The sequence below is a fragment of the Cebus imitator genome, unplaced genomic scaffold (genome assembly GCF_001604975.1).
Source record: "Cebus imitator isolate Cc_AM_T3 unplaced genomic scaffold, Cebus_imitator-1.0 Scaffold297, whole genome shotgun sequence".
NCBI lineage: Eukaryota > Metazoa > Chordata > Mammalia > Primates > Cebidae > Cebus > Cebus imitator.
Genome location: NW_016107612.1, coordinates 1,406,720 through 1,430,716, shown reverse-complemented (window position 1 = coordinate 1,430,716; position 23,997 = coordinate 1,406,720). Strand labels below are relative to the sequence as shown.

Below are 23,997 nucleotides of genomic sequence, written 5' to 3'. Positions count from 1 at the left end.
GGCTAACCACAACCTCCCCCTCCGGGGTTCAAGCCATTCTCCTGCCTTAGCCTCCCAAATAGCTGGGATTACAGGCATGTGCCATTATACCCGGCTAATTTTGTATTTTTAGTAGAGATGGGGTTTCTCCATGTTGGTCAGGCTGGTCTTGAACTCCTGACCTCAGGGGATCCACCTGTTTCGGCCTCCCAAAGTGCTGGGATTACAGGCGTGAGCCACTGTGCCTGGCTTCCCTGGGATCTTTTCTCTTTCTGGCTCCGAGTGGGCTAGACTGGGATTGGTCCTTATAAAATGTTGACTTTCCCTGTTACCCTCTGCCTTAATCTGATCCCTAGAAGTTCTAATTCTGGATTCTTCTTGGGCATCGTTGCATCATTAGCAATGTTAGTGCTGTGCACCCGCTATCGCCCAGGGACTCTTTTAAAGGCCATGGAATTGGTTTGCTTGAGGCTATCACCACACCATGAAGTGGGGGTTGGAGTCCTCGGGGACATCTGTGCCACCGCCTTGTCAGGTGCCCCTTCCCTGATTGACAGATTGCAGTCTAGAGGTTTTGGGTGATGGATGCCAGAGGAAGTGACTGGAGAGGTGAGCAGCTAATGAATGGCTGTTGGACTCCCTGCAGGTGACATCCCGGAACCGAGATAATGACCCCAATGACTACGTGGAGCAGGATGGTAAGCCATGGAGTGAACGTGCAGACATCTTCCTGACCTGTCACTGTGTGGGCCAGTGGGATGCAGACACCAGACGCAGCCTCTCGTACTGTCTAGTCTCATCATAAATTGGCTTTAGATCCATTTTTCCAGATGTGTGTGGTCTTGCAGTAGCACTCCAAGTCAGAATTTGGAGAACCGTCTCTCTCCAGGGCCTTGACTGACTTGTACCTCCCCCGCAGACATTCTCATCGTCAAGCTGAGAAAGGGCCAGGAGCTGAGACTTCGGGCCTATGCCAAAAAGGGCTTTGGCAAGGAGCATGCCAAATGGAACCCTACTGCAGGGGTGGCTTTTGAATACGATCCAGACAATGCCCTGAGGCACACAGTGTACCCCAAGCCCGAGGAATGGTATGTTCCCTTTAGGAGTGGTGGCAGGCATTGGGTGGTTGGTGTGGCATGGAAATGGCTGCTGGTGACTGAGATGTGGCAGGCTCTCTAGGAACTGGAGTGCCCCAAAAGCAGCAGTGGCAACCTTGTGCTGACCTGTGTTTGACCTCAGGCCAAAGAGTGAGTACTCGGAGCTGGATGAGGACGAGTCGCAGGCTCCCTATGACCCCAATGGCAAGCCAGAAAGGTAAGACCCTGGTTGGACATGAGAAGGTGAAGGGGGTCAGAAGGGATGGTTTTGGTGCAAGCTCTAGGCTCGGCAGTCCTCCCCCACCTTGCAGTTCTCGTACGCTGAGGAGGGGCTGCTGACTGCTGAACTAGACTTGTGCTATGTGTATGTCCTGGGGGCAGGTCGCCAGGCCCCTTTTGGTCACTGTGACAGAGAGGACTCTCCAATTATCCAGGTTGTTGCTATTCTGATTTTCAGTCCCCAAAGAAAAGATTCTTGAGGTCAAAGCTAGGGGCAGAGATTTTGACCCAAGTTCCACAGGGGTGACTGAAGGGGCTGTGACACTGGTCACTGCTCACATGGTTTTCTACTTTCTCCTGTGTGAGGCGTGTGTGCATACAGAATTTGAGGATTTTCACAGGTATCTTACGAGGTAGTTGGAGCCTCCTTGAGATCATGCAGTGTGTTGAAACTACTCTGTGTAAGAGGTTTTAGATGAAGGGAAGTCAGCCCTGGCCCAAGGTCAAGTTCCATGTGGGAACAGAGCCAAGACCCAGAACGAGGAAGGGTTGTCCACGGCCAGAGCTCAGGTCGGCCAGCCTGCCTTGCAGGGTGCTCACTGGACTCTTACCTCCTAGGTTTTACTACAATGTGGAGTCCTGTGGCTCTCTGCGTCCTGAAACCATTGTTCTGTCGGCCCTCTCTGGATTGAAGAAGAAACTCAGTGATTTACAAACTCAATTAAGCCACGAGATCCAGAGTGACGTGCTAACCATAAATTAGCTGCAGCTTGCCTGCTTCAGCAAAAACGGAGATTCAGGCCAGCAGCTGGATTTGGGGGTCTCTCTTGAGGCTCTTCTAGTTTCTGGGAATTTAGTCTACTATTTCTTGAGCTTCTTGGCAGGTCACCAGTACCAACTAGAAGCGGGTCATAGATAGATTACCAGGGATGCGGTGGTGTTTAGGCAGGACAGGTTTTTACTGGCCCTGACTGCTGTTAGGGCTTCCAGATCCCAGAATGTCCCTTCCAGTCTGTTTGCAGTGCACCTGTGCGGAACCCACTGAACTTCTCTCCTGGTTAGTCCGGGTCTTTACTCTAAATCCTTTCTGTCCAAAAGCAGTAATTTTCAGTTGTACCTTAGATTTCTGGTGTTAGGATCCAGTGCCACAGTCTTGATTTAAGGAGCCTATAAACCCTTCCAGTCCTTGCCCCAGGGCCGGCCTGCTAGCACTTCAAATTCCCAGGTGTCCCTCATTTGAGAAATAATCTTTTGGGAATAGCATTACACCCTGGCTGTCCTCCCCCGACCAAATAAACACGGTATTTCATTCTCTACCCAGCAGTTATGAACCCCTTCGCCACCAGTGGCCTGAACATTGAGTTTGGTGGTGGGGGTGGGGGTGGAAGCAGCCGCAGGAGCAAGAGCCCCTCCCACATACACAGAAGTATTTGATTTATCCTTAATGAAGGCTCTGGCCCTAACCCCTTAGCACTGTCTCCAGGTAGGAACACACACAAAGCAGTTAATTAGGCAGCCTGGAGAAAAGCAGAGATCCACTACAGAAAGGAAAGGATATTTATTGATTAACAGAAGTTGTCTTTTTAAAAGTTTATTTTTGGCAATAAAGAGCACAACATAATCTCCTTCATGCGTCATCGTGCCACTTAGCTGAGCCAGCCAGCTCTGCCTCCCTCCCCAAAGACCTTTGGACCCCAGTTCCCCTCTTCAAGCTAGCTCATCCCTCTGGGTGGTCATTCCTCGGGTCACGTTGAGAGCTGAGCTGACTGCGCCACCTCCCTGGCTCAAGGGCTCCTTTGGGAGGGGTCACATGCTTTATCATCCTCCTGCCACAACTCAAATAGTGGTTATTTACAAGAAGGTCTGTTCCCACAAATCAGGACCCTAAAGTTTTAAAAAACAAAACGCAAAAAACAACAAAAAACCCCACACAACCAAAGGTTTGATGTGAATAGAAAGATAGATAGCCCTTCTGCATGGTAGTCAACAAATACCAGCACTAGAAAATCAATTGCTTTAATTGCATTTCAGCAGGGAGCCTCAGCACCATGTGGGGAGGAGGAAATGGGAAGGTCTTGGTTTCAGAGTGCTTTTGGCTGGCTAGACAGGGCCAAGGGGCTCCTTTTGCTTGGGCATTATCCACCCCTGGTCAGTGAGGGGGGGCAGCAGGGGTGCTCCCCACGGCAGTCCTGCTGTGGCCTTCCCTCCTGGCCTGGCCCTGGGGAAGGAACAAGTTCCAGCCTTCCTCCACATGGCTGAGGTAATCAGCCCCCTACCCTGAGGGCATCTTCCCAGCCTACAAAGCAGGAAGGAGCCTGTGCAGAAGTTACATTTTAAAACCAGATTTTCACCTGAGGTATCAGCCAGATGTCACCTCTGCTTCAAACTCCAATTGCAAGGCTGGCAAGCAGCACAGTGGGAGCGCAGATCCTTCCTGTGCCACTCCAGGCCCAGAGGAACTGAGAAGCCACCTGTTGTTCTAGCCCTTGGGCTGTTTGGGAAAAGCCTGCAGCCAGAGTGCCAGCCTCAAGCCCTGATTGTCCCCCTCTTCTGGCCCTGGCAGTTCAAGCAGGTCCTGGCAGCAAGAAGGCTGTGCCATGGAGGATGGACACAATTGCCCTCATTCTCAAAAGCAGCCTTGACCGCGGCCTGGTCATGGAATTCAGAAATGTGTGTGTATTGGTGGGGAAGGACAGGATGAGGGTGGGGGATGTCGTTAATACAGAGTATGTCGTAAGCCATATATATTAAAATCATTAACAGTATATAGTCCCACGGTAGCTCCAGCCCCTCACACATGCTCAGGTGGTGTGGCCAGCCCTTTGCCTCAGTCCAGCATCACCCTTGGGGGTGAGGAGGGGGCAGTTTGCTCTCTTTCTCCAGGCTCTTGACCGACAGCCCCTTGAGGCTGTCCACGGTACACTGCAGCCAGCCCTGCAGCAGGCAGCCCCCAGCAGTCATTGGTGCTCGCCAGCACTATGGTCACTGGGATGGGGTCTTGGCCTCGCTGCTGTCCCCCTGGCTGGGCTTTGGCTTGAGCAGGATAAATCTGTTGAGGAGGTCCGTTTCTGAGCTGGCCTGGGCTGCCCCATACCCCTCACCCGTGGGCACAGAAGCAGGCTCGGAACTCAGAGCTAGGTCAAAAGACCCCTGCCCAATAGGCCTCATCCTCCATGGAGCCTCCTGGCAGGCAGGTGTGGGGCATGGAAGCGACTCACCAGCATAGCTGGAGGCTTCGGCGATGTTCTGGGAACCTGTGATGTGGTGCCAGTAGGCACTGCGGGGCAGCATAGTCGTGGGAGTGCAGGGATATGAGTAATGTTCTGTGCCCTTGTTCAGCAGCTGTGGGGCAGAGGAGGGGGCGCTCCCATTAGTGGCCCAGTATCCCTGAGCTGCCCGCCCAAAACCCTACCTGCCTCCACTGTGTACCCGGCCCTGCCTGTCCACCTGCCACCCATACCCTGGACTGCTGCCTGCTGCCTCACCCTCACGTTCTTCTCCATTTCCAGCAGGACCCGCTTGTGCTGCTCTGCGATGGCCAGGGTGGCACTGTGGACCCGCTGGTAAATCTGCTCCCCCTCTTGTGTCTGGAAGGTGTAGAGTCCTTCCCCAGCATCACACATCCTGGGGACACAGATGGCACAGAGGGCAAGGTGGTGGGGACCCCCCACAGACATGCATGTGCTCAGTCAGGCTCCTGCAACTGCAAGCTGTGGTTGCATTCCAGGCAGGAGGACGGGCCGCGCTGTGGTCTGGGGCTCCGACCACATGGTGCAAATATGCTGAGCATTTTCTCTACCAGCTGGTGCTCAAAATGCTTTAGAAGAATTAACCCATTCAGTTTTCTCTACCACCTCCCTTTGGCCTTTGTACCATTAATAGTTTCCTCATTATTATGCATTTTCCCAAGCCATTTTATAGATGAGGAAACAGACATACAAAGCTAAGTAACTCAGCCAGGGTTCTACAGAGGGTTCTACAGAACTTCAGTCTAGGTAGGCTGACTCCAGAGTTCAAGCGAGGGATACCCAGTCTTCACTATAATTCTGGGAGGCTAGGTACTTTATTATCCCCGAAACGCAGACGCAGGTCCACAGTCACAGAACTAGTGCCTGTACCCACATCTGACTTAAGCCAAAGTATGACTTTTGGTAAACAGCTTCACTTGATCTGCACGCTGTGGGCAAGTGACTCCTCTGAGCCTCCATTTCTTCTATAAAATGGGAACATTATATTCCCCCTTGGGATTGCTATGTCAATAAATAAACCAAGCTCCTAGCACAGTGAGTGCCCAACACAGTGAATGGCAGCCACCCTCACACCGTGGTAGGACAGGGCTGGGAGGCGAGAGGGTCCTACCGGCCGGCCTCGAAGGTAAAGCGTGTGGCATCCCGGCCATAGCGGCGCAGTGAGCAGAGGGGCCACGAGACGAGCTTCACACGGGGGTTGTGGATGTCCCAGAGGTAGATGTTCTCGTGGGTGATCTGCAGCTTGCACTCGCCATACACGTCCAGGTTGGGGCAGGGCAGCAGGAAGACATTGAAGCGATCTGGAGTCGGAGGGAGGGCAAGTGGGCCCAGGGATGTCCCAGATGGGGGCTTCCTCCCTCCTTCCTCCTCCTCTTCCTTCTCCCCTCCCCCACCCCCAGGGCCAGGGCCCAGCCTCACCTGTCTGCTCACACTGCACGCCTGGAGCCAGGAGGTCAGGCTCTCCTAGACTGATGTCATTGAGCCGGGACCCCAGGCACTCCACAGATAGTGTCTTGTACCACTCCTCCGCCTCCAGCTCTGAAGAAAATGCTACTTCATCATGTGGCTCTTGGTGCCCATCTGCCCAGCCTGACTTATGCCACCATGCACAGCAGGGAGGGCAAGGACAATGGGTTTTATCTGTCTATCCCGCCTCACCCCTGGGGGCCTGCTCCCTCAAAGCACCCCCAACCCCACACACACCACACCACCATCTCCACCCAGGGTTAGCCCTGCCCTGCCCGCTCCTGGCTAGACCTCTGACCACAGCCACGCCAGGGGAGGCAGATGGAGGCCTGCACTCAGCGCCTCACCTGAGTCGCAGGTGAAGGTGCGTGCCGAGTCGTCAGTGAATATGATGGCCACTGCCTGCCGCTTGGTCTCCTTGGGGAGCCGCGTGACACACTTGACGTTGCTGATCTCAGTCACCTGGGACAGCATCCACAAGGGACTTAGCCAGGCCGGGGCGCCTCTCTCTGCATCCCCCACAGGCCTGCCACCCCCAGGAGGGTGTGCAGACCTCAGGCCTCAGCAGACCGCCTTTGCTTACAGGTTGGGGGAGCTAGGGCCCAGGCCTCCTAACCTTGGGGCAGCCCCGGAGGCACACCGACTTCTCATCCGGATACTTCTCTAGCCGCTGGGGCCCCTTGCTGGAGGATTTCCGGAACACCAGCCAGCACCTCCGGTAGATCTGTGGGGCAAGATGACAGTGACCCCTGAGCCGACCTCCCTGGACCACTCCCACCCTGCCAGCAGGGCCCTGCAGCCACCCCTGCCTGCCACAGGGGGCAGTGCTGCGCAGTGTTTCCTGAAGCCCCAGTCTGAGTGTGTGCACTGCTGAGTTGAGAGTTGCCAACGTTCATTGAGTGCTTCCTGCTCACACACTGTTAATTAACACTCTGCACAGTCTCAGGGCCACTCCTGGGATCGGTTCTGTTATCCCTATTTTATAGATGGGGAAAGTGAGGCATCAAAACGCTAAGGAATGGTGATGCTGGTATTTGCAGCAGGCTGTCTAGATCGACAGCCAACCCTCACAGCCCACTGTAGGATCTGGCCAGAGCTCGGGCAGTGCCAGCCACCACAGAGGGGCCTCCTGGGAACAGGGATTGGACCCTTGCCCCCTGCCAGCCTGCACATCCCCGTGCCCCTAGTTCTCTGAGTCAGGTGAGAGCTCTTTACATAGGTAACACTTTTGTCTCTGGGAGCTTTCACTCGCCCTCTCTTCATTCATTTACCAACCCTGGAGTGTAAGGGGCCCTGTTCCATCTGGGAACCCACGGCTGTCCGAGGTTAAGGGGCGGAGTTGAGAATCTGGGGCTCCTCCCACAGCATGGTGCCTTCCCTCCTTGTCCGGGCCACTGCCAAGACCCCTGTATCTTAACCACCTATGTTCTCTGTAGCTTCACGGACTCCTCCTGAGGGGTGAGGAGTAGTGGGGAGGAGAGGGGAGTGACCACGCTAGGCCTGTCATTCACGGTGCAGGGTGTTTGGCCCTAGCCACCCACCTCAGCCGCCCTTGCACAGCCCCTCCCTCCCGCCTAGGCTCTTTTCTGCCCAAAGTCTGTGGTTGGGGTTTACCTACTCCTTCCAGCGGGCACTCCAGAAGCCTGGCAGAGCCCATTCTCCAGGCATCTCTGGTGTTCCTCTTACTGGAAACAGTAGGGAGGCTGAGTGGCGGCCGAGAGCACAGCAAAGGAGGCCAGGAGACCTCTGGGCCCCATCCCTTCCTCAGGCCTACTGTGCCATGGGTGCACTAGGTCCTTGGCAGGCAAGGTCCCAGGGTGCAGTAGTCCTAGGCAGCCCTCATCTTAAGATGCCACTCAGAGCCAGGCCATTTCTGGCTCCTAGCTGGTACCCTAGGAGGCATGTCTACTCCTGCACCTCTGACCTGGCTCGGCCCCTGTTCTATCCACCTAAACCTCAGCAGCCCTCAGCTCTCAGCTGCAGTGCTCCTTTAAGACAGACGCTGAATTGTATCCTCAGAATCCTCACTCATATCCTGGTAGCCTCATTAACAGCTGTGGTAAACAAGTGAATGACCACATGAAGGAACCGTGAATGAATGGATGGATGAATGGACGAATGCTGCCGACCCAGATACACCCTGCCAGGGTGGGCGCCAGGCAGCCCGCAGCGTCAGGGGCAGAAGGTCTGGGGGCCTAGCATGCCGGTTGCCTGGTTACAGGATACACAGTCACAGCCCCAGGGAGCCACGTGCTCAAGAGCCCTCCTTCCCACTTCGCACAGGGCTTTGATCAGTGCTTCAGAAACACTCTGCCACAGCTCTGCCACAGGAGAAAGGCCCTGGCAGGTAGGAGAGCCGGCTCCTGATCTCTTTCAGCCCCTCCCCCTCCCCTCTGTAGGCTGAGATGAGAATGGCTGCTGCAGCCTCTCACACCAGGGGAAGTGAGGCTCCTGTCTTCAGAAGGAAGAGAATTCCCTGCATGGAGAGGGCCTGGCCACACCCCACCTCCCCATCCGGGCCGTGCCCACCTGTCAGCCGCTCAGTCTCCCTCGGGAACAGGTTTGATACTGAGCTCGACTGGTTGCCCTGTAGCTGGTGCCTTCTTGGCACCCTCTGCCCTGGGCAAGGCCTCAGCCCACCTGGGGACCTGCTAAGTCTGGGGCCAGAGGAATGAGGAGTGATGTTAGAAGCTAGGCCTCCGCTTCCTTGGGCTCCCTGCCTCAGCCGCAGCTTCTCTTTGTTCTGTGCTCCAAGTCGGTGGGCTGATCCCCCTTTCAGGGGAAGAGTAAAGAGCAAAGTAGCCGATAGCTGCCAGGGCCCAGTCTCAACTAGGCTGAGCCCCAGGGCAGGGAGGCACAGGAGGGGAGGCGGGGCCAGAGCCACCCTTTCCAAGGCCAGCCCTGCTCTGTCTGGTACCCAGGTAGGGAAGCCGGGCAGCAGATCCCTCTCCCCAATGCTTCCCCCCAACCCCACTCAGGCTGAGCCAGGAAGCCTTGAGCAGCCTGAACCCACCTGCTCCTTCAAGGGAATGGGAGAGAGAAGGGAGAGAGGGACAGGAGTCCTGGGTCAAACACGAGACTTGGGTGACCTCCGTCACCAGGGCTGTCCTTCCTACAGGGGAAGGGGCAGCTGCCAGACCTGTCTTTGGCAGAGGAATAGAGGCAGCTCTCAGCCTGGCCGAGATCATTAAGTTGATCCCCGGGGCCTCTGCTCCTGCCTTCTGGGGAGGTCTTCACCAGTTGGGGGTCTACAGGGGGTAGGACAGGGTGCATGCCCAGTAAGACCTCTTCTCTATAGCCCCTCCAAGCCCCTAGTTCAGGGACAAGCACCAGGCACGCACAGAGTCACCCGCCAACAACTTGGAGGGAAGCAGCCTGTCCCAGAGCACTGGGCCATTCTACCCAAAGTTCTCATTTAGAAACCACATAATGATCATCTTCAGCGCCTCTCGCACCACCCCATCTCCCCCAACCAGCCACGCCCCTTTTCAAACATTTCTTTGACATTAAAAATGACAATCAAAAATATACTAAAGATCTGCACATGGAAAGCAGTCAGAAGCAAGGGGAGAGGAGGTACCGAAAAGAAAAGAGGTCAGGAGAGGTGAGGGGAGGCTGGGGTGGGGGCACACGGAAGGGGGAGGAGGCCGGGGGAAGCAAGACGCTGTTTCTCGGCTCAGACACAGCCCGGCTTGCCAGCCGCTCCTGCTGCTGCTGCTGTGGTGACAACTTCAACAATAGCAGGGGAGTTGCCTGCCCATCAGCGGCCACCAATGCCACCACCACCACCGCTGGCCCAGCTGCTGGGATGCCAGCCAGCCCTCTGGGGCGGGGGCTGCAGCGGGCAGAACCCAGGCCAGGCACATGCCAGGCAGACCGCTGGCAAGGAGCCCTGAGACCACAGATGCACGATGCCCAGTGGCTGGCGGGCAGCCGCGTGCCCCACACGGCATGCCTTCCGTGTCCGGACCGAGTCCTCAGGCCCCCATCCCTCAGCAGGGCCCCTCCGAAGCTCAGGGTCACTCACCCCGAGCTTCCTGCTCTTCATCTTCACGTAGCCTTGCTTGACAATGTCGCTGAAATTGGTCGCCATGGTTCCCCCACCTTTTGGGGGCTCGGGGCCTGGCGGAGGCGAGGGGAAGGATGCCCAGGTGCCTGGGTCTCCGGCTCCTCCAATCACCTGTTCCAGACACTCCGTCGGGGCTGCCGCGAGGGGCTGCTCCTCACCTTGCCTGCCTCAGCATTGTTCTAGCAGCTCCTTCGCCCCTTGCCGGCTGGAAATAAAAATGACAGGGAGATTAGAGACAGTGACATCTTTCTCTTCCTCTCGCTGTCTCGCTCTCTTTTTTCCTTCCTCTTCCCACTCTCCTCCCTCCTCCTCCCTCCCTCTCTTCTCCCGCCCTTCTTCCTTCCCTTCCCTCCCCACCCCAGTACGACAGAACCATTCAGGAAAACCGAGGTGGAGGCAGTGTCGAGGAAAATGGTCCAGCCCAGTCCCCTCCCTCACGCCTGGGGCTGGCACTTAACCCCTTCCTGGGAGGACTGGCTCAGTTCCTGCTGTGGAGGTGGGGACTCCAGAAGGGAAGTGGCCAGGAGCTGCTGTCCCTCAGCATTTCAGGCTGGTGGCCCCATCAACTGTGATAACTTTGGGGCAAATTGAGGGCAACTTGCCATTAGCAAAAGCTGCTTTCTGAGTACAAGAGCCCCCAGGGGTCAGGGGGAAGCAGGAGCCTTCCCAGAGATGGGGTAGGGGGTCCCAGGAAAGGACCCCTGGGTGTCTGAGTGAACCCCATGCTCTGCAATGTTAAAGACTATGTGGCTGGCCAGCCCAGCAGCACCCCCAACCCAAACCCCTCTGCCCTCCTGCCCCACCCAGTCCTCTACCTGTTTCTCTCCAGCCCCAGGCTAAGAATCACTACCTTGAGCCCCTGCAGAGCCTGCTCCAGCCCCTGCAACTCTTCCGCAGCTCTGGGTGCTGCTTCCTGGGTGGGAGGGCAGAGTCCAGTGGGGCGGGCCCCAGATAAGCCTGAGGAATGTGCTGGGCCGGCTGGAGGTGGCCACTGTGGGAGCAGACGCCTTGCCCTGGCCCTGGAGTTGGAAACACTGGCCAGTCCATGAGGGTGGGGCCCAGGGTCTAACAGGCCACTAGGTCTGGCCAAACCAAGCAGGGCCTCCGTGTCCTAAGCAAGCGCAGGAGTTAAATACAGGTGAACCAGCCAGGGCCTGGGGCAATATGACATGCAGGAGACAGTGTGGGACACCAAGGGGAGGTAAACATGGAGCAGGAAATGGGGGTAGTAGCAGAGCCACCCCAAATCAGGCAGATCAACAGATCACAAAGACTCAGACTCAGAGGGAGACCTTAGCAATGACCCAGACTAACCTCTTCATTTTATAGATGGGGAAAGTAAGTTGCCCAGAGAGAGTAAGCTATACGACTAAGGTCACACAGCAGGCCTGGGGCAGAGCCAGGGATGAAGGAGAAGGTCCAGGGTGGTGATGGAGGCCAGCCTGGAGGGAGCATCCTGCCACTGTCTCTGGCTGCCTGCCAGCCTCGGGGGCAGGGCTATGCCAGCAATGTGGACCCGGTGTTTACAGGATCACCGGGTGGGATGGGAGCAGCATTTCTGGGGTCAGCTGGGTATCTGTGCTGCCAGAACGGGGCCCTGGGGCAGGCATGCTGCTGCCAGCAGCTTGGCATTAATTAATGTCCTGGAGCCCTGCCTGTTAAGTGCCTAACAAGGAACAGAAGGGACTATCCCAGTGGGCACACGCAAACAAGGGAGGGGCAGAGAGGGTAATGCTCCCCTATCCCACTTGCACCTGGTAGCCCCCTCAATTCCACTCCTGCCCATTCGCTGCCTCTATCCCAGCTTCCTGGGGTCCAAGACCCTCCAACAGCTAGGCAGTCCACTTCTTCCTGTCAGGTCTGGTCTGGGGTCCTTCACTGGCAACTGGTCCCCAACAGCTCTGCCACATCTGGGCTCTGGCAGCCAGAGATGGGTCACTTTTCTCAGCTCTGTCTTCACTGCCTGCCTCTGGAGCTGCCTTCTCCCCAGAGCAACTGCAGTTCCCCTCCAAGATGCTTGGCAGGCTGGCTGCTGGCTGTGGGTCCACAGTGTGGAAGCCCCCTGTCAACACACCTACAGGAAGCCACTGGGCCGCTGGGTTCATCCAAGGTAGCCCAGACATAGCATGGCCGGGAGTGTGAATCCAGCCGGCTGTGTAGTCCTGGGCAAGCCGCTTAAGACCCTGGGCCTCAATTTCCCCATTAGAAAAAATGTGAATAAATCCACCTACTTCAAATGAGGAAATGAATCCATGAGGCACCTGCCTGCCCACTTGGGATGCTGTTTCTTTTCTTCTTTTGAGACAGGGTCCTGCTCTGTCACCCAGGTTGGAGTGCGGGGTGCGATCATGGCTTACTGCAGCCTCAACCACCCAGGCTCAAGTGATCCACCTGCCTCAGCCTCCTGAATAGTTGGGACCACAGGTACACACCACCATGCCTGGCTAATTTTTAAAAACTTGTTTGTAGAGACAGGTTTTCATCATGTTGCCCAGGGTAGTCTCAAACTCCTGGGGCCAAGTGATTTGCACGGCTCAGCCTCCTCAAGTGCTAAGATTACAGGTGTGGGCAGCTGTGCCTGGCCAGAGCTTCCACCTTGAAAACTCCAAGGGCTGTGTGTGTGTGTATTTTCCTTCAAGAGTTGCTGCCCAGACAGGGCGATGAAACCACCCGAAGCCAGCCTGCTCTTTCCCAGTGTCACCCCACCAGGGACTGTGGCCTCAAGCTCTCAGGAGTGCTCCTGCTGTATCTGTCATAGGCCTCACCCTGTCCCATACCCCAGGTCCCCAGCAGGAAGAATGACCTTCATGAGGAAGCCTGGGTGGCAAAGTCCTGGCAGCTTTTTCCAGCCCTTAGTCATAGGGACCCTGGGCACACTTTGTCCCCAGTGAGGTTTGCAAGAGCAAGACTTAACCTAGGACCCAACATGGTGTGGCAAACGGGGGTTGGGAAGAAGAGGAGGGGTCAGGGCCAAAAGGTGGACCCACAAATTTGACAGGCAACGGGGTCAAGCGGTCGGGGGGCCCAGAACCAACCCATCCTCCAGAGGGACTGCACTGTATTAAGTAAGGCGGTCCCCAAGCCGAGCCTGTGAAGACCCAATAGAACAGCAGGAAGTGGAGGGCAGGCCAGGCACGTGGCTCACACCTGTAATCCCAACACTTTGGGAAGCCAATGTGGGAGGATCACTTGGGGCCAGGAGTTCAAGACCAGCCTGGGCAACATAGGGAGACCCTGTCTCTACAAAAAAATGAAAAAATTAGCTGGGCACGTGGCACGTGCCTGTAGTCATAGCTATTGGGGAGCGTGAGGTGGGAGGATCCTTGAGCTTAGGAATTCCAGGCAGCAGTGAGCTATGATCAAGCGACTGCACTCCAGCCTGGGCGATAGGGAAAAACTCTGTCTCTAAAAAATTTCAAAAAATTACTGAAAAAAATTAAAAACAAGTGGAGGGCAGCTGAGGATGGGCAGGCCAGGAATTGGGATGAAGCAGCCCCTGCCCTGTTTGGCCCTGCGGCCACGGTCCCCATCACTCCTGAACCATCGCCAGCCTCACAGGCCTGCAGCAGGAAGAATGCTTGCTACTTTGAGAGGACCTGAGGTCTTGGGTCCTTCCCCAGCACTGGGCATGGGGCCTGTGAGCTCTGAGCTCCCAGCTAAGCAGGTTGTCCAGCAGCCCCTCTCAGGGTTCCAGTGGGGGAGGAGAGAAGCAGCTGCCCCCCATCCTGCCTCCCAGCTTGGTACCAACACTGCTGCTCACCCAGCGACAGTACCTGCCCAGTGCCTGGCCACCACAGGCTCCTGCGCAGGGAGAGCCAGCTCCAAAACGCTCCTTCGGGGTAGGGGGACAGGGAGGTGTCCTTTGGGGTAGTGGGGCAGGGAGACTCCCAGGGCCCTCCGTACCTACCCCATGGGGCAGTCACTCTGAGCACTCCCTCCCGCACCCGGATTCTGCCTGGAGGCTTTGGCTCCAGAACAGACACTACTCGCTGAGGCTAGCAACCAATGACTGAGCGGGCGGCTGCCTGCCTGGCTGGGCCTCCCCACCCCTGACAGATCGGATCTTATCGGGGCTGCAGGAACAGCCCTACCTGGACACCATCTCACTGTTGTCTGATGTCTCCACCCCATGCGAAGATCGGATCTGTGGGATTCTTTCCAGGACCAGGGCCATTTCCCATCACCTGCCCCCACCCTATCCCCCAGATTGTTATCAGGGCCGGCTGGGAGGTCTCCCAACAGATCCCCATAGGGGCCACCACCTGAAACATGGCAAGTCTCATCAAGGTGGATGGCAAAGACAGACCAAATACCCACCTAGGCAGAGAAGGACAGCAGAAGGAGGGGGCATCTGACCCTTAAGCCAGGAGAGTAAGGCTGTGGCCTGGTAACACTCTGCTCTCCTGGGTCCCCTGCCCACCACTCAACATGCCAACCCCACTCCCCTTGAGGGATCACTGCGCTGGCTGTTTCCCACCTAGAACACTGTTCCTTCACACGCTCAAGGTTGATTCCACTGCTTCATTCACCTCCTCCAGGAGGCCTTCCCTGACTACCCTCACCAGAGGAACCCCGCTGGTCGGCCTCTCTCACAACATCAGGTGCGGCTGTCTTCATCGCACACCACCATGGGATTTTCTTGTTCCTACATCTGTCCATTTGTTTCTGGCCACAGAGAGACATCTGGAATGTCAGCTCCCTGGTGGCTCATCCTCATCTGTCTAGTCAACAGCTCTGTCTAGCTCCCAGAATGGTGCCCGGTGGGGATGAGGTGCCCAATATTTGAGGGCTGAACTCATAATTCTCTCTAGGACTTATCCTCCTCCCCATCCTTTCTTCCACCACCACCAGCCTCCATCTGGCTGGACCCGGCTCAGCTTCCAGAGGTGGCATGGCCAGCAGGCAGGCTGTTACTGGAGAACCAGCTGCGCCCAAGACCCGCAGTTTGGTTCAGAGCTGCCTCAGGGAAGAGCATGCTGCTGACACCTAGGCCAGGCCTGGTCAGGCGGCCCCACCTTGGCCGGGGTTGTGGGGTGAGGTCATACCCAGCTCTGCTGCCCTGCCCAGGAGGGCAGTGCTGGGAGTACCCAGTACTAGCACAGCAAGGCAAGCAACCTGGGAGAGGAGGCACAGCTCCTGGGACTCAGAGTGGGGGGCGGGGGCAGGAAGAACCTGTACTGGTGCCACATCCCTCAAAGGGTCCAGGAAAGAAACTGCCCTAAGTAAGCCCACCCCACACTGCCCAAGTGGGGTCTCCTAGAGCGGCTGCCAGGACCCTCGCTGCCCCAGCCATCAGACCCCTCCGACCCACACCCTCCATCGAAGTGGAAGTGCGCTAGCAAATGACGTGTCCCCTTGGCCTGGGGCAGGCAGGCTGCACAGAGTCTCAGCTCTGCCACATCGCCCAGGTGCCCAGCCTCCGCTCATGCCCCTTTTCAGCAACAGAAAGCATGTAACTGGATCCAGGGCCTTGCGGGCCATGGGGGAGAAGGTGGACAGGACCTTGGGGGCCAGTGGAGAAAGGTTCAAGGACAGGAGGCAGCTGGCCATGAGTTTGGGCTGTGGGTAGAAACTCCACAGGCAGGAGAGGGTCGGCAGTGGGGGTCAGCTGGGGTACAGAAAATCATCTCCTGGAATTTGGAGCAGTTGAGAGAACAGGAGGCCCGGGGAGGAGCAGGAAGGCAGAGAGGTTGGGAGCTGCCAGGGGCTGGGTAATGCCCCTTCCGGCTGGCAGGCCCAGGAGCGCAGGGCTTGGATTGCTCCGATAGGGTTTGTGTGGGTGCGGGTGAGGTCAGCTCGCGACAGGGGCTCCCACGGAGAGGAGAGCTGGGGGTGGGGTGAGCTCAGGGAGTTTCAGGGCCCAGGCACCGGCTTTTGGGTGGCGGATCTCTGAGCCCCCCACCCCAGAGGAGGAAGGTCCTATGGGATGGAGCGTCCTCAGGTTCGGGAAGCCACTGAGGGTCCCCAGGGGTGGGAGTCGCCAAGGCTCTCGCGGGCTCTGCTCGGCCTATGTCCCCCTCCCTGCCTCGCGCCCCCCAATTTACCTGGGCGCCGAGGCCCGGGCCAGGGGCGCCTGCTCGACGGGGCCGCGGGGCAGGCTCATGCCCGAGTCACGGCGCGGCCGGCGGAGGCGGCAGGGCGGCGGAGGCGGCAGGGCGGCGGCGGCGCCGGGCTCCCGGAGGGGACGGTGAGGGAGGCGCGGCCACCGGGCTCGGGATCCGGATCGGGCTGGGACTCCGCTCCGCTCCCTCCTCCGCTGGGTCCCGCAGCCGCGCCCCGCCCCCTGCCCCGCCCTGGCGACCGGCCCCCGCCGTATTCCTCCGAGCCGCAGGACATGCACTTCTGCCCAGGCACCCCCACTTCTGCCCTGGCACCCCCACTTCTGCCCTGGCACCCCTGCACCCGCTTCAGGTCGCCCCCGTTACCTCTGGCTCATTCCCACTGCCCCTCCCTGGGTCCTAAAACCCACATCGCCTCTCAGCCCCCTGAAAGCTGAACTCCACATCAGCTCCCAGCCCCCAAATCTCAAACCGTTCACTTCGTCAGGAATCACATACACACCCATTGCTCCCCTAACTCCTTCATGACTCTCTGGGCTCTCACTGCCCAGCTCCTCCAGCCCCACAGTGACCTCCCACGCTACCCCTCCTCAAGTAGCCGCACCATCGCTTCTGTCTCCCCTGATCGCCTCTCCACTCTCAAAACATCCAGTTCTCTCATTCTAGGCTCCCCCACTAGACTTTGCCCTCAAGCCCAAACTTCATTCCCCTCCATTGCTGCCCCAACCCCCTCACCTCTGCCCCTCGGGCCTGTTGAGTCACTGATCTGTGGGAATCTCCACATCACAGGCCTCAGCTGTGCCAGGCAGGGACAGGAGAAGTTACCCAGTGCCTCCTCTGGGGAGAAACTGTCCCCCCACTGGTTTTCATGTCTGCACCTTTTTACACCAGGGTTTATCAAAGTGTGGTCCCTGGACCAGAAGCCTCCCATCACCTTGAAACTTGTTTGAAATGCAAATTCCCTGCCCCACCCCAGACCATCAGAATTTCTGGGAGTTTCTAGCAGAAACCTGTGTTTTAACAGGCTTCTAAGTGATTCTGATGCACACTAATGTGTAAGAACCACTGCTTTACACCGTATATACAAAACAACACAATAGGCCACCTGAACAGCCAAGATCCTGAGAAATGAACATGCCTCCATGTCCAGCTACTGTCCAGGTGTCTCAGAGGAATAGGCCTAAAGCAGTGAGGGACCAAGGATCCCAACACTCACCCATAGAATACTTGCCCAGGAAGACACCTGGGCCTCAGCCTTGCCCAGAAACTGAAAAGGAGGCTGCCTCTGGATGTCTGAAAATTGCCCTGATGGTCATTGTGGCGTCTGTGATCAGCTGAGCTGACCAACCACAGGCCCCATGGCCAAGCTAGCCTGGGCCTCGACCTCCTGACCTCTCTACGCATCTTTCAAACTTGACCTCACCTGCTTTGCTTCAGACCACAGCTCATAAAGCTCCCAGCACTTGATTCATCACAGCGAACTGTTTTTCAATACCGGAAACCTCTAGGGAAGCTTTGGCCAACAACAAGAACACAAATGAGTTTTCACAATAAAAAGGCATCTTTTTTGGTCACAGGCTAGAATGCAGTGGCGTGATCTCGGCTTAGGGCAGCCTCTGCCTCGGGGCTTAAGCAATCCTCCTCCCTCAGCCTCCTGAGTAGCTGGAACTGCAGGGGTACACCACCACGCCTAGCTAATTTTTTTGGATTTTTTGTAGAGACAGAGTTTCACCATGCTGCCCAGGCTGGTCTCAAACTCCTGAGTTCAAGCAATCCACCTGCCTCGGCCTCCCAAAGTGCTGGAATTACAGGCATGAGCCACTGTACCCAGTGTGATGATTTGCTTTTTCACTGTGGAATTTCAAGAGTTATATATTCTACCTGCTTGTCCTTTGTTGACTATGTCCTTTGCAAACATTCTCTCCCAGTCTGTAGCTTGTCTTCTCATCCACTTATGTCTTTCATAAAACAAAAGTTTCAAATTTTGGCAAAATCTGAATTATCCATTTTTCCTCTTATGGATCATGCTTCTGTTGTCCAATCTAAAAACTCTTTGAATTTTCTTCAATGTTTTATTCTGAAAATTCCATAATATTATTTTACATTCAAGTCTGTAATTCATTTTGAGTTGGATTTCATAGGAGGGGTGAGATTTGATAGAGGTTTTGTTGTTTTTTTTTTTGTTTGATTTCTTTTTTTTTTGCATGTGGATGTCTGATTGTTCAAGCTCTATTTGCTGAAAAGACTCTCATTGAATTGCTTTTGCGACTTTGTAAAAAATCAGGTGGACATATTTCTGGATTCTCTGTTCTTTTTCATTCGTCTGCATGTCTATCTGTCTGTTAATGACAGAACAGTCTTCATTACTATACCTATATAAGAAGTCTTAAGGCTGGGAAAGGTTGCTCATGCCTAATAATCCCAGCACTTTGGGAGGCCAGGCGGGTGGATTACTAGAGGTCAGGAGTTTAAGACCAGCCTGGCCAGTATGGTGAAACCCCTTCTCCACTAAAAATACAAAATTAGCTGGGCATGGTGGTGTGTGCCTGTAATCTCAGCTACTCAGGCGACTGAGGCAGGAGCATTGCTTGAACCCAGGAGGCCGAGGTTGCAGCGAGCTAAGATAGCACCATTGCACTCCAGCCTGGGCAAAAAGAGTGAAACTCCGTCTCAAAAAAACAAAAATATTTTTGGCACCACAGACAGTTTCATGGAAGACAATTTTTCCACGGATGTTGAGGAGGTGTTTTCAGGATGACTCAAGCACAATATGTTTATTGTGCACTTTATTTCTATTACGATTACATTGTGATATATAATGAAATAATTTTATACAACTCACCATAATGTAGAATCAGCAGGAGCCCTGAGCTTGTTTTCCTGCAACTAGACAGTCCCATCTGGGGGTGATGGGAGACAGTGACAGATCATCAGGCATTAGATTCTCATAAGGAGCACACAACTAGATCCCTCACATGTGCAGTTCACAGTAGGGTTTGCGCTCCTGTAAGAATCTAATGTCACTGCTGGTCTGACAGGAGGCGGAGCTCAGGCAGTAATGTGAGCGATGGGGAGCAGCTGTAAATCCAGATGAAGCTCATTCGTAGCTGCTCACCTCTTGCTATGCGGCCTGATTCCTAACAGACCACAAACTGGTACTGATCTGTAGCCCAGGGTTGAGGACCCCTGAAGTAGACTGTTATTAATTCCTCCCAAGTTATTAGTTTGTTTGTTAGCGACAGGGTTTTACTCTGTCACCCAAGCTGGAGTGCAGTGGTGCGATCATAGCTCACTGCAGCCTTGAGCTCCTGGGCTCAGGGAATCCTCCACCCTCAGTCTCCTGAGTAGCTAAGGCCACCAAGCCCAACTAATTTTTTAAATTATTTTGTAGAGACAGAGTTCTTGCTTTGTTGCCCAGGCTGGCCTTAATTTCTTGGCCTTAAGTGATCCTCCTATCTTGGCCTCCCAAGTGTGGGGATTACAGGCATGAGTCACTGTGCCCAGCCCCAACTTATTCTTTTTTCAAAATTGTTTCAGCTGTCTTAGTAATATTCTCTATCTTTCTATGTAAATTTTAGAATAATGCTATCTATAGCTACAGAATATCTTGCTGGGATTCTGATAGAAATTACATTAAACCTGTATATTAATTCGGGAGCATCGACATTTTTACTATGCTGAGTCTTCCAGTTCAAGAACACAGTATGTCTCTCCATTTATTTATTTATTTGTAATGTCTTTCATCAGCATTAGGGCATTTTCAGCATACAAGTTCTATACACATTTTGTTAGCTTTCCACCTAATTATTTTATTTAATTATTTCTGGTGATTTAAAAAGGTATTGCATTTTTAATTTTGCTGCCCATGAATGAGTTCATTGCTAGTATATGGAAGTAGTTTTGTATAATTATATTTTGCAACATTGCTGAACATATTGGTTCTAGGAGTTTTTTTCTTTTTTTCTTTTTCTTTTTTGGTAGATTCTTTGAGATTTTCTACATAGATAATCATGTCATCTCCATGTAGAAAAGTTTTTTTTCCCTCTTTTTCTACCTATTTGTTAGTGCTTTATTGCATTGGCTAGAATTTTCAGCACTATGGGCCAGGCATGGTGGCTCACGCCTGTAATCCCAGCACTTTGGGAGGCTGAGGCGGGCAGATCATGAGGTCAGGAGTTCAAGACCAGCCTGGCCAACATGATGGAACCCCGTCTCTACTAAAAATACAAAAAAAAAAAAATAGCTGGGCATGGTGGCGTGTGCCTATAGTCTTACTACTTGGGAGGCTGAGGCAGGAGAATTGCTTGAACTGGGACCCAGGAGGCAGAGGTTGTAGTGAGCCGAGATCACACCACTGCACTCCAGCCTGGGCTACAGAGCAAGAATCCATCTGGAAAAAAAAAATTCAGTACTATGTTGTAGTATGAGCTGACATCCTTGCTCTGTTGTGATCCTAGGGGGCATCATTCAATTTTTCATCATTAAGGACCAACGTTATTGGAAGGTTTTTTGGAGATGCTCTTTATCTAATTGTGGAAGTTCTCTGCTCTTTTATTTTTTGAGGGCTTTTATCATTAATGAATGTTTAATTTAGTCAAATGCTTTCCTATATTGACTGATACATGATTTTTCATCTTTAGCCTGTTTTTTTTCCCTTGAGACAGAGTCTTGCTCTCTTGCCCAGGCTGGAGTGCAATGGCACCATCTTGGCACACTGCAACCTCTGCCTCCCAGGTTCAAGCAATTCTCCTGCCTCAGTCTCACAAGTAGCTGGGATTACAGGTGCATGCCATCACACCCATCTTATTTTTGTATTATTAGTAGAGGCAGGGTTTCACCGTGTTGGCCAGGCTGGTCTTGATCTCCTGACCTCAGGTGATCCACCGGCCATGGCCTTCCAAAGTCCTGGGATTACAGGAGTGAGCCACTGCACCCGGCCACTTTTCTTTTCTTTCTTTTTTTGTACTGCTTCTATCTGATTTTAATATCAGGGTAATACTGACTTTATAAAATGAATTGAACAGAATTCACTTGTATTTTCTGAAAGCAGTTTTGTAGAATTGGTGTTAATTTTTTAAATGTTTGGTAGAATTATTCAACAAAAACATCTGAGTCTGGAGATTTAAAATAATAATTATATATATATATATATATATATATTTTTTTTTTTTACATAAAATTAGATGGGGGTCTCACTATGTTGCCCAGGCTAGTCTCGAACTCCTGGGCTCAAGTGGTCCTCCTGCCTTGGCTTCCCAAAGAGATTTCTTTTTTGGGAGTTTTAAAATTATAAATCTAATTTCCTTAATTGTTATAGGACTACTCAAATGAACTATTTGATGTTAAATGAATTGTAACAGTTTGTGTCTTTGGGGGAAGTAATTATTTCATCTAAGTTGTCAACTTCATAATAACAAGCATTACCTTATTATTATTATTATTATTATTATTGATGTCTTCAGGGCTTATAGCAATATTTCTTATTTCACTCCTGATGTAAGTATTTGTGTCTTCTCTGACTCTTTTTTTACTCTGTCAGTCTTGCTAGAGGTTTGTCAATTTTATTGATCTTTTCAAAACAACAGATCTTTGTTCCACTAGGTCTCTCTCTCCCTCTCCCTCTCTTTCTCTCTCTCTCTTTTTAGATTTCATTGATTTCTGCTCTTATCTTTATTATTCCCTTACTTCTGCTGGTTTTGAATTTATTTTGCTGGTTTTTTCTAGGTCTTTATGGTGTCAATCTATCAAGTTTAGACGATATAGAGTTTAGATGACAGATTTAAGACTTTTCCTCTTTTCTAATGTGAAATAAACTTCCATGTTAGTGCTGCCTGAGGTGTATTCCACAAATTTTGATATGTTTTACTTTCATTGTCATTCAGTTCAATGTGTCTTTTAAAAAATTCCCTTGAAACTTTCTCTTTAGTCCATGGATCACTCAGAAGTGTGCTGTTTACTTTCTAAGTATTTGGAGAATTTCCTGTTATCTTTGCGTTACTGATTTCTCTGGTTCCATTGGAGCCAGAGAAAACACTCTGTAAGATGTCAATTCTTTTAAACTTGTGAAGGTTTGTTTTACAGCCCAAGACATGGTCTATCTTGGTATATGTTCAAGGGCACTTGAAAACAAGGTGTAGACCAGGCGCAGTGGCTCATGCCTGTAATCCCAGCACTTTGGGAGGCCGAGGTGGGCGGATCACTGGAGGCCAGGAGTTTGAGACCAGCCTGGACAACATGGTGAAACCCCATCTCTGCTAAAAATACAAAAATTAGCCAGACGTGCTTGCTTGAGCCCAGGAGGCGGAGAGTGCAGTGAGCCACCGAGATTGTGCCACTGTAGCCTGGGCGACAGAGCAAGACTCTGTCTCAAAAAAAAAAAAAAAAAAAAGGTATGTATGTTCTCCTGTTCTGAGTAGAGCATTTTAGAAATATCAGTTAGATCCTGTTGGCTGATGCTGTGGTTAAGTTCTGCATCTTTTCTGATTTTACATCGTTGTACTATAAATAGCTGGAGAGAGGTGTTGATATCTCCAACTATACATATGGATTTGTCAGTTTCTTCTTACAGTTCTGTAAGTTTTTGTTTCACATATTTTGTAGTTCTCTTGTTGGTACATGTGTATTAAGGATTTCGATATCTTCTTGATTGACACTTTTGCTGTTATATACTGTCCCTTTCTGTCTTTCTGTCTCTGGTAGTTTTCTTTGCTCTATTGCGATTGCAAATTTTAGGAGTCAACTTGGTTGGGTTAAGGGATACCAAGATAGCTGGAAAAGCATTATTTCTTTTTTCTTTTCTTCTCTCTCTCTCTCTCTCTCTCTTTTTTTTTTTGTTTGAGACAAAGTCTTGCTCTGTCTCCCAGGCTGGAGTACAATGGCATGATCTCCACTTACTGCAACCTCTGCTTCCTGGGTTCAAGCGATTCCCCTGCCTTAGCCTCCTGCGTAGCTGGGACTACAGGTACGAGCCACCACACCCAGCTAATTTTTGTGTTTTTAGTAGATATGGCGTTTCACCATGTTGGCCAGGCTGGTCTTAAACTCCTGGTGTCAGGGTATCTGCCCACTTCGGCCTCCCAAAGTGCTGGGATTACAGGTGTGAGCCACCAGTCTGAAAAGCATTATTTCTGGGTGTGTCTTTGAGGGTGTTTCCAGAGAATGTGATGTGAATCGTTGAACTGAATGGGGAAGATCTGCCAGTGGTGTGGGCAGACGTCTTCCAATTGGCTGGGGGCCCCAGAGAGAACAAAGGGGTAGAGGAAAGGCAAATTCACTCTCTCTTCTGGAGCTGGAACAGCCTTCTACTGGCTTTGAACATTAGAGCTCCAGGCTCTCTGGCCTTTGGACACTGGGACTCGCATCAGTGGCCCCTGAGTTCTCCAGCCTCAGCCTCAGACTGAGAGTTATATGATTGGCTTCCCCAATCTGTGGCTTTTGGATTTGAACTGAGTCACACCACCAGCATCCCTGAGTCTCCAGCTTGCAAATGGCTTGTGGTAGGACTTCTCAGCCTCTGTAATGGAGGGAGCCAATTCCCCTAATAAATCCCCTCTTCTCTATCTATTTATCTCTTTCTCTCTCGTATTCTGTCTCTCTGAAGAACCCTAACTAATATATCTACTTTAGTAGCTGTTAATATAGTCCCATCTGCTTTTCTTTGACTAGTGTTTGCATGATATATCTTTTTTTCATTCTTTAATTTTCAATCTGCTTGTATCATTGTATTTGAAATGAGCCTCTTGGATACAGCATTTAGTTGCCTCATGTTTTTAAATCCAGTCTGCCAACCTCATCTTTTGATTGGTGTATTGAGGCCATTTGTGTTTAATGTAATTATTGATATGCTAGGCCTTCAGTTT

General features: G+C 52.8%; 2 protein-coding genes across 4 annotated transcripts in view; one reads left to right on the top strand and one right to left on the bottom strand.

Moving 5' to 3' along the window:
* Nucleotides 1-2,921, top strand: part of POLR2C (RNA polymerase II subunit C) — an 8,210-nt gene extending 5,289 nt beyond the window's left edge. The window contains exons 6-9 of the mRNA XM_017502643.2: nucleotides 626-677; nucleotides 899-1,067; nucleotides 1,219-1,293; nucleotides 1,914-2,921. Coding sequence (XP_017358132.1) covers nucleotides 626-677; nucleotides 899-1,067; nucleotides 1,219-1,293; nucleotides 1,914-2,058 — 441 coding nt within the window. The 3' untranslated portion in view covers nucleotides 2,059-2,921. The remainder of the gene's footprint in view (nucleotides 1-625; nucleotides 678-898; nucleotides 1,068-1,218; nucleotides 1,294-1,913) is intronic.
* On the bottom strand, nucleotides 2,835-16,321 carry DOK4 (docking protein 4). 3 transcript variants are annotated; one of them, XM_017502635.2, is made up of 8 exons: nucleotides 16,124-16,321; nucleotides 10,038-10,284; nucleotides 6,627-6,734; nucleotides 6,358-6,472; nucleotides 5,963-6,082; nucleotides 5,655-5,844; nucleotides 4,781-4,919; nucleotides 2,835-4,637 (listed from the first exon to the last, which is right to left on the bottom strand). In XM_017502635.2, exons 2-8 carry the CDS (start codon nucleotides 10,101-10,103, stop codon nucleotides 4,278-4,280), a joined length of 1,098 nt encoding a protein of 365 aa, XP_017358124.1. In that variant the 5' UTR covers nucleotides 10,104-10,284; nucleotides 16,124-16,321; the 3' UTR covers nucleotides 2,835-4,277. The 3 variants fall into 3 exon arrangements, with proteins under 3 accessions (XP_017358124.1, XP_017358125.1, XP_037585224.1); XM_017502636.2 differs by lacking the exon at nucleotides 16,124-16,321 and adding an exon at nucleotides 10,930-11,009; XM_037729296.1 differs by lacking the exon at nucleotides 16,124-16,321 and having other exon boundaries at nucleotides 2,835-4,396; nucleotides 4,514-4,637; nucleotides 10,038-10,466.
* Nucleotides 16,322-23,997: the final 7,676 nt, after the last annotated feature.

Bases quoted from the DNA above. Each gene is read 5' to 3' on its own strand.
- DOK4 (XM_017502635.2), bottom strand. From the start codon at position 10,103: ATGGCGACCAATTTCAGCGACATTGTCAAGCAAGGCTACGTGAAGATG. The intron at 6,083-6,357 runs GTGAGGCGCTGA...CATTTTCTTCAG, and splicing joins CACCTTCACCTGCGACTCAG to AGCTGGAGGCGGAGGAGTGG. The intron at 4,638-4,780 runs GTGAGGCAGCAG...TCTGCCCCACAG, and splicing joins AAATGGAGAAGAACGTGAGG to CTGCTGAACAAGGGCACAGA.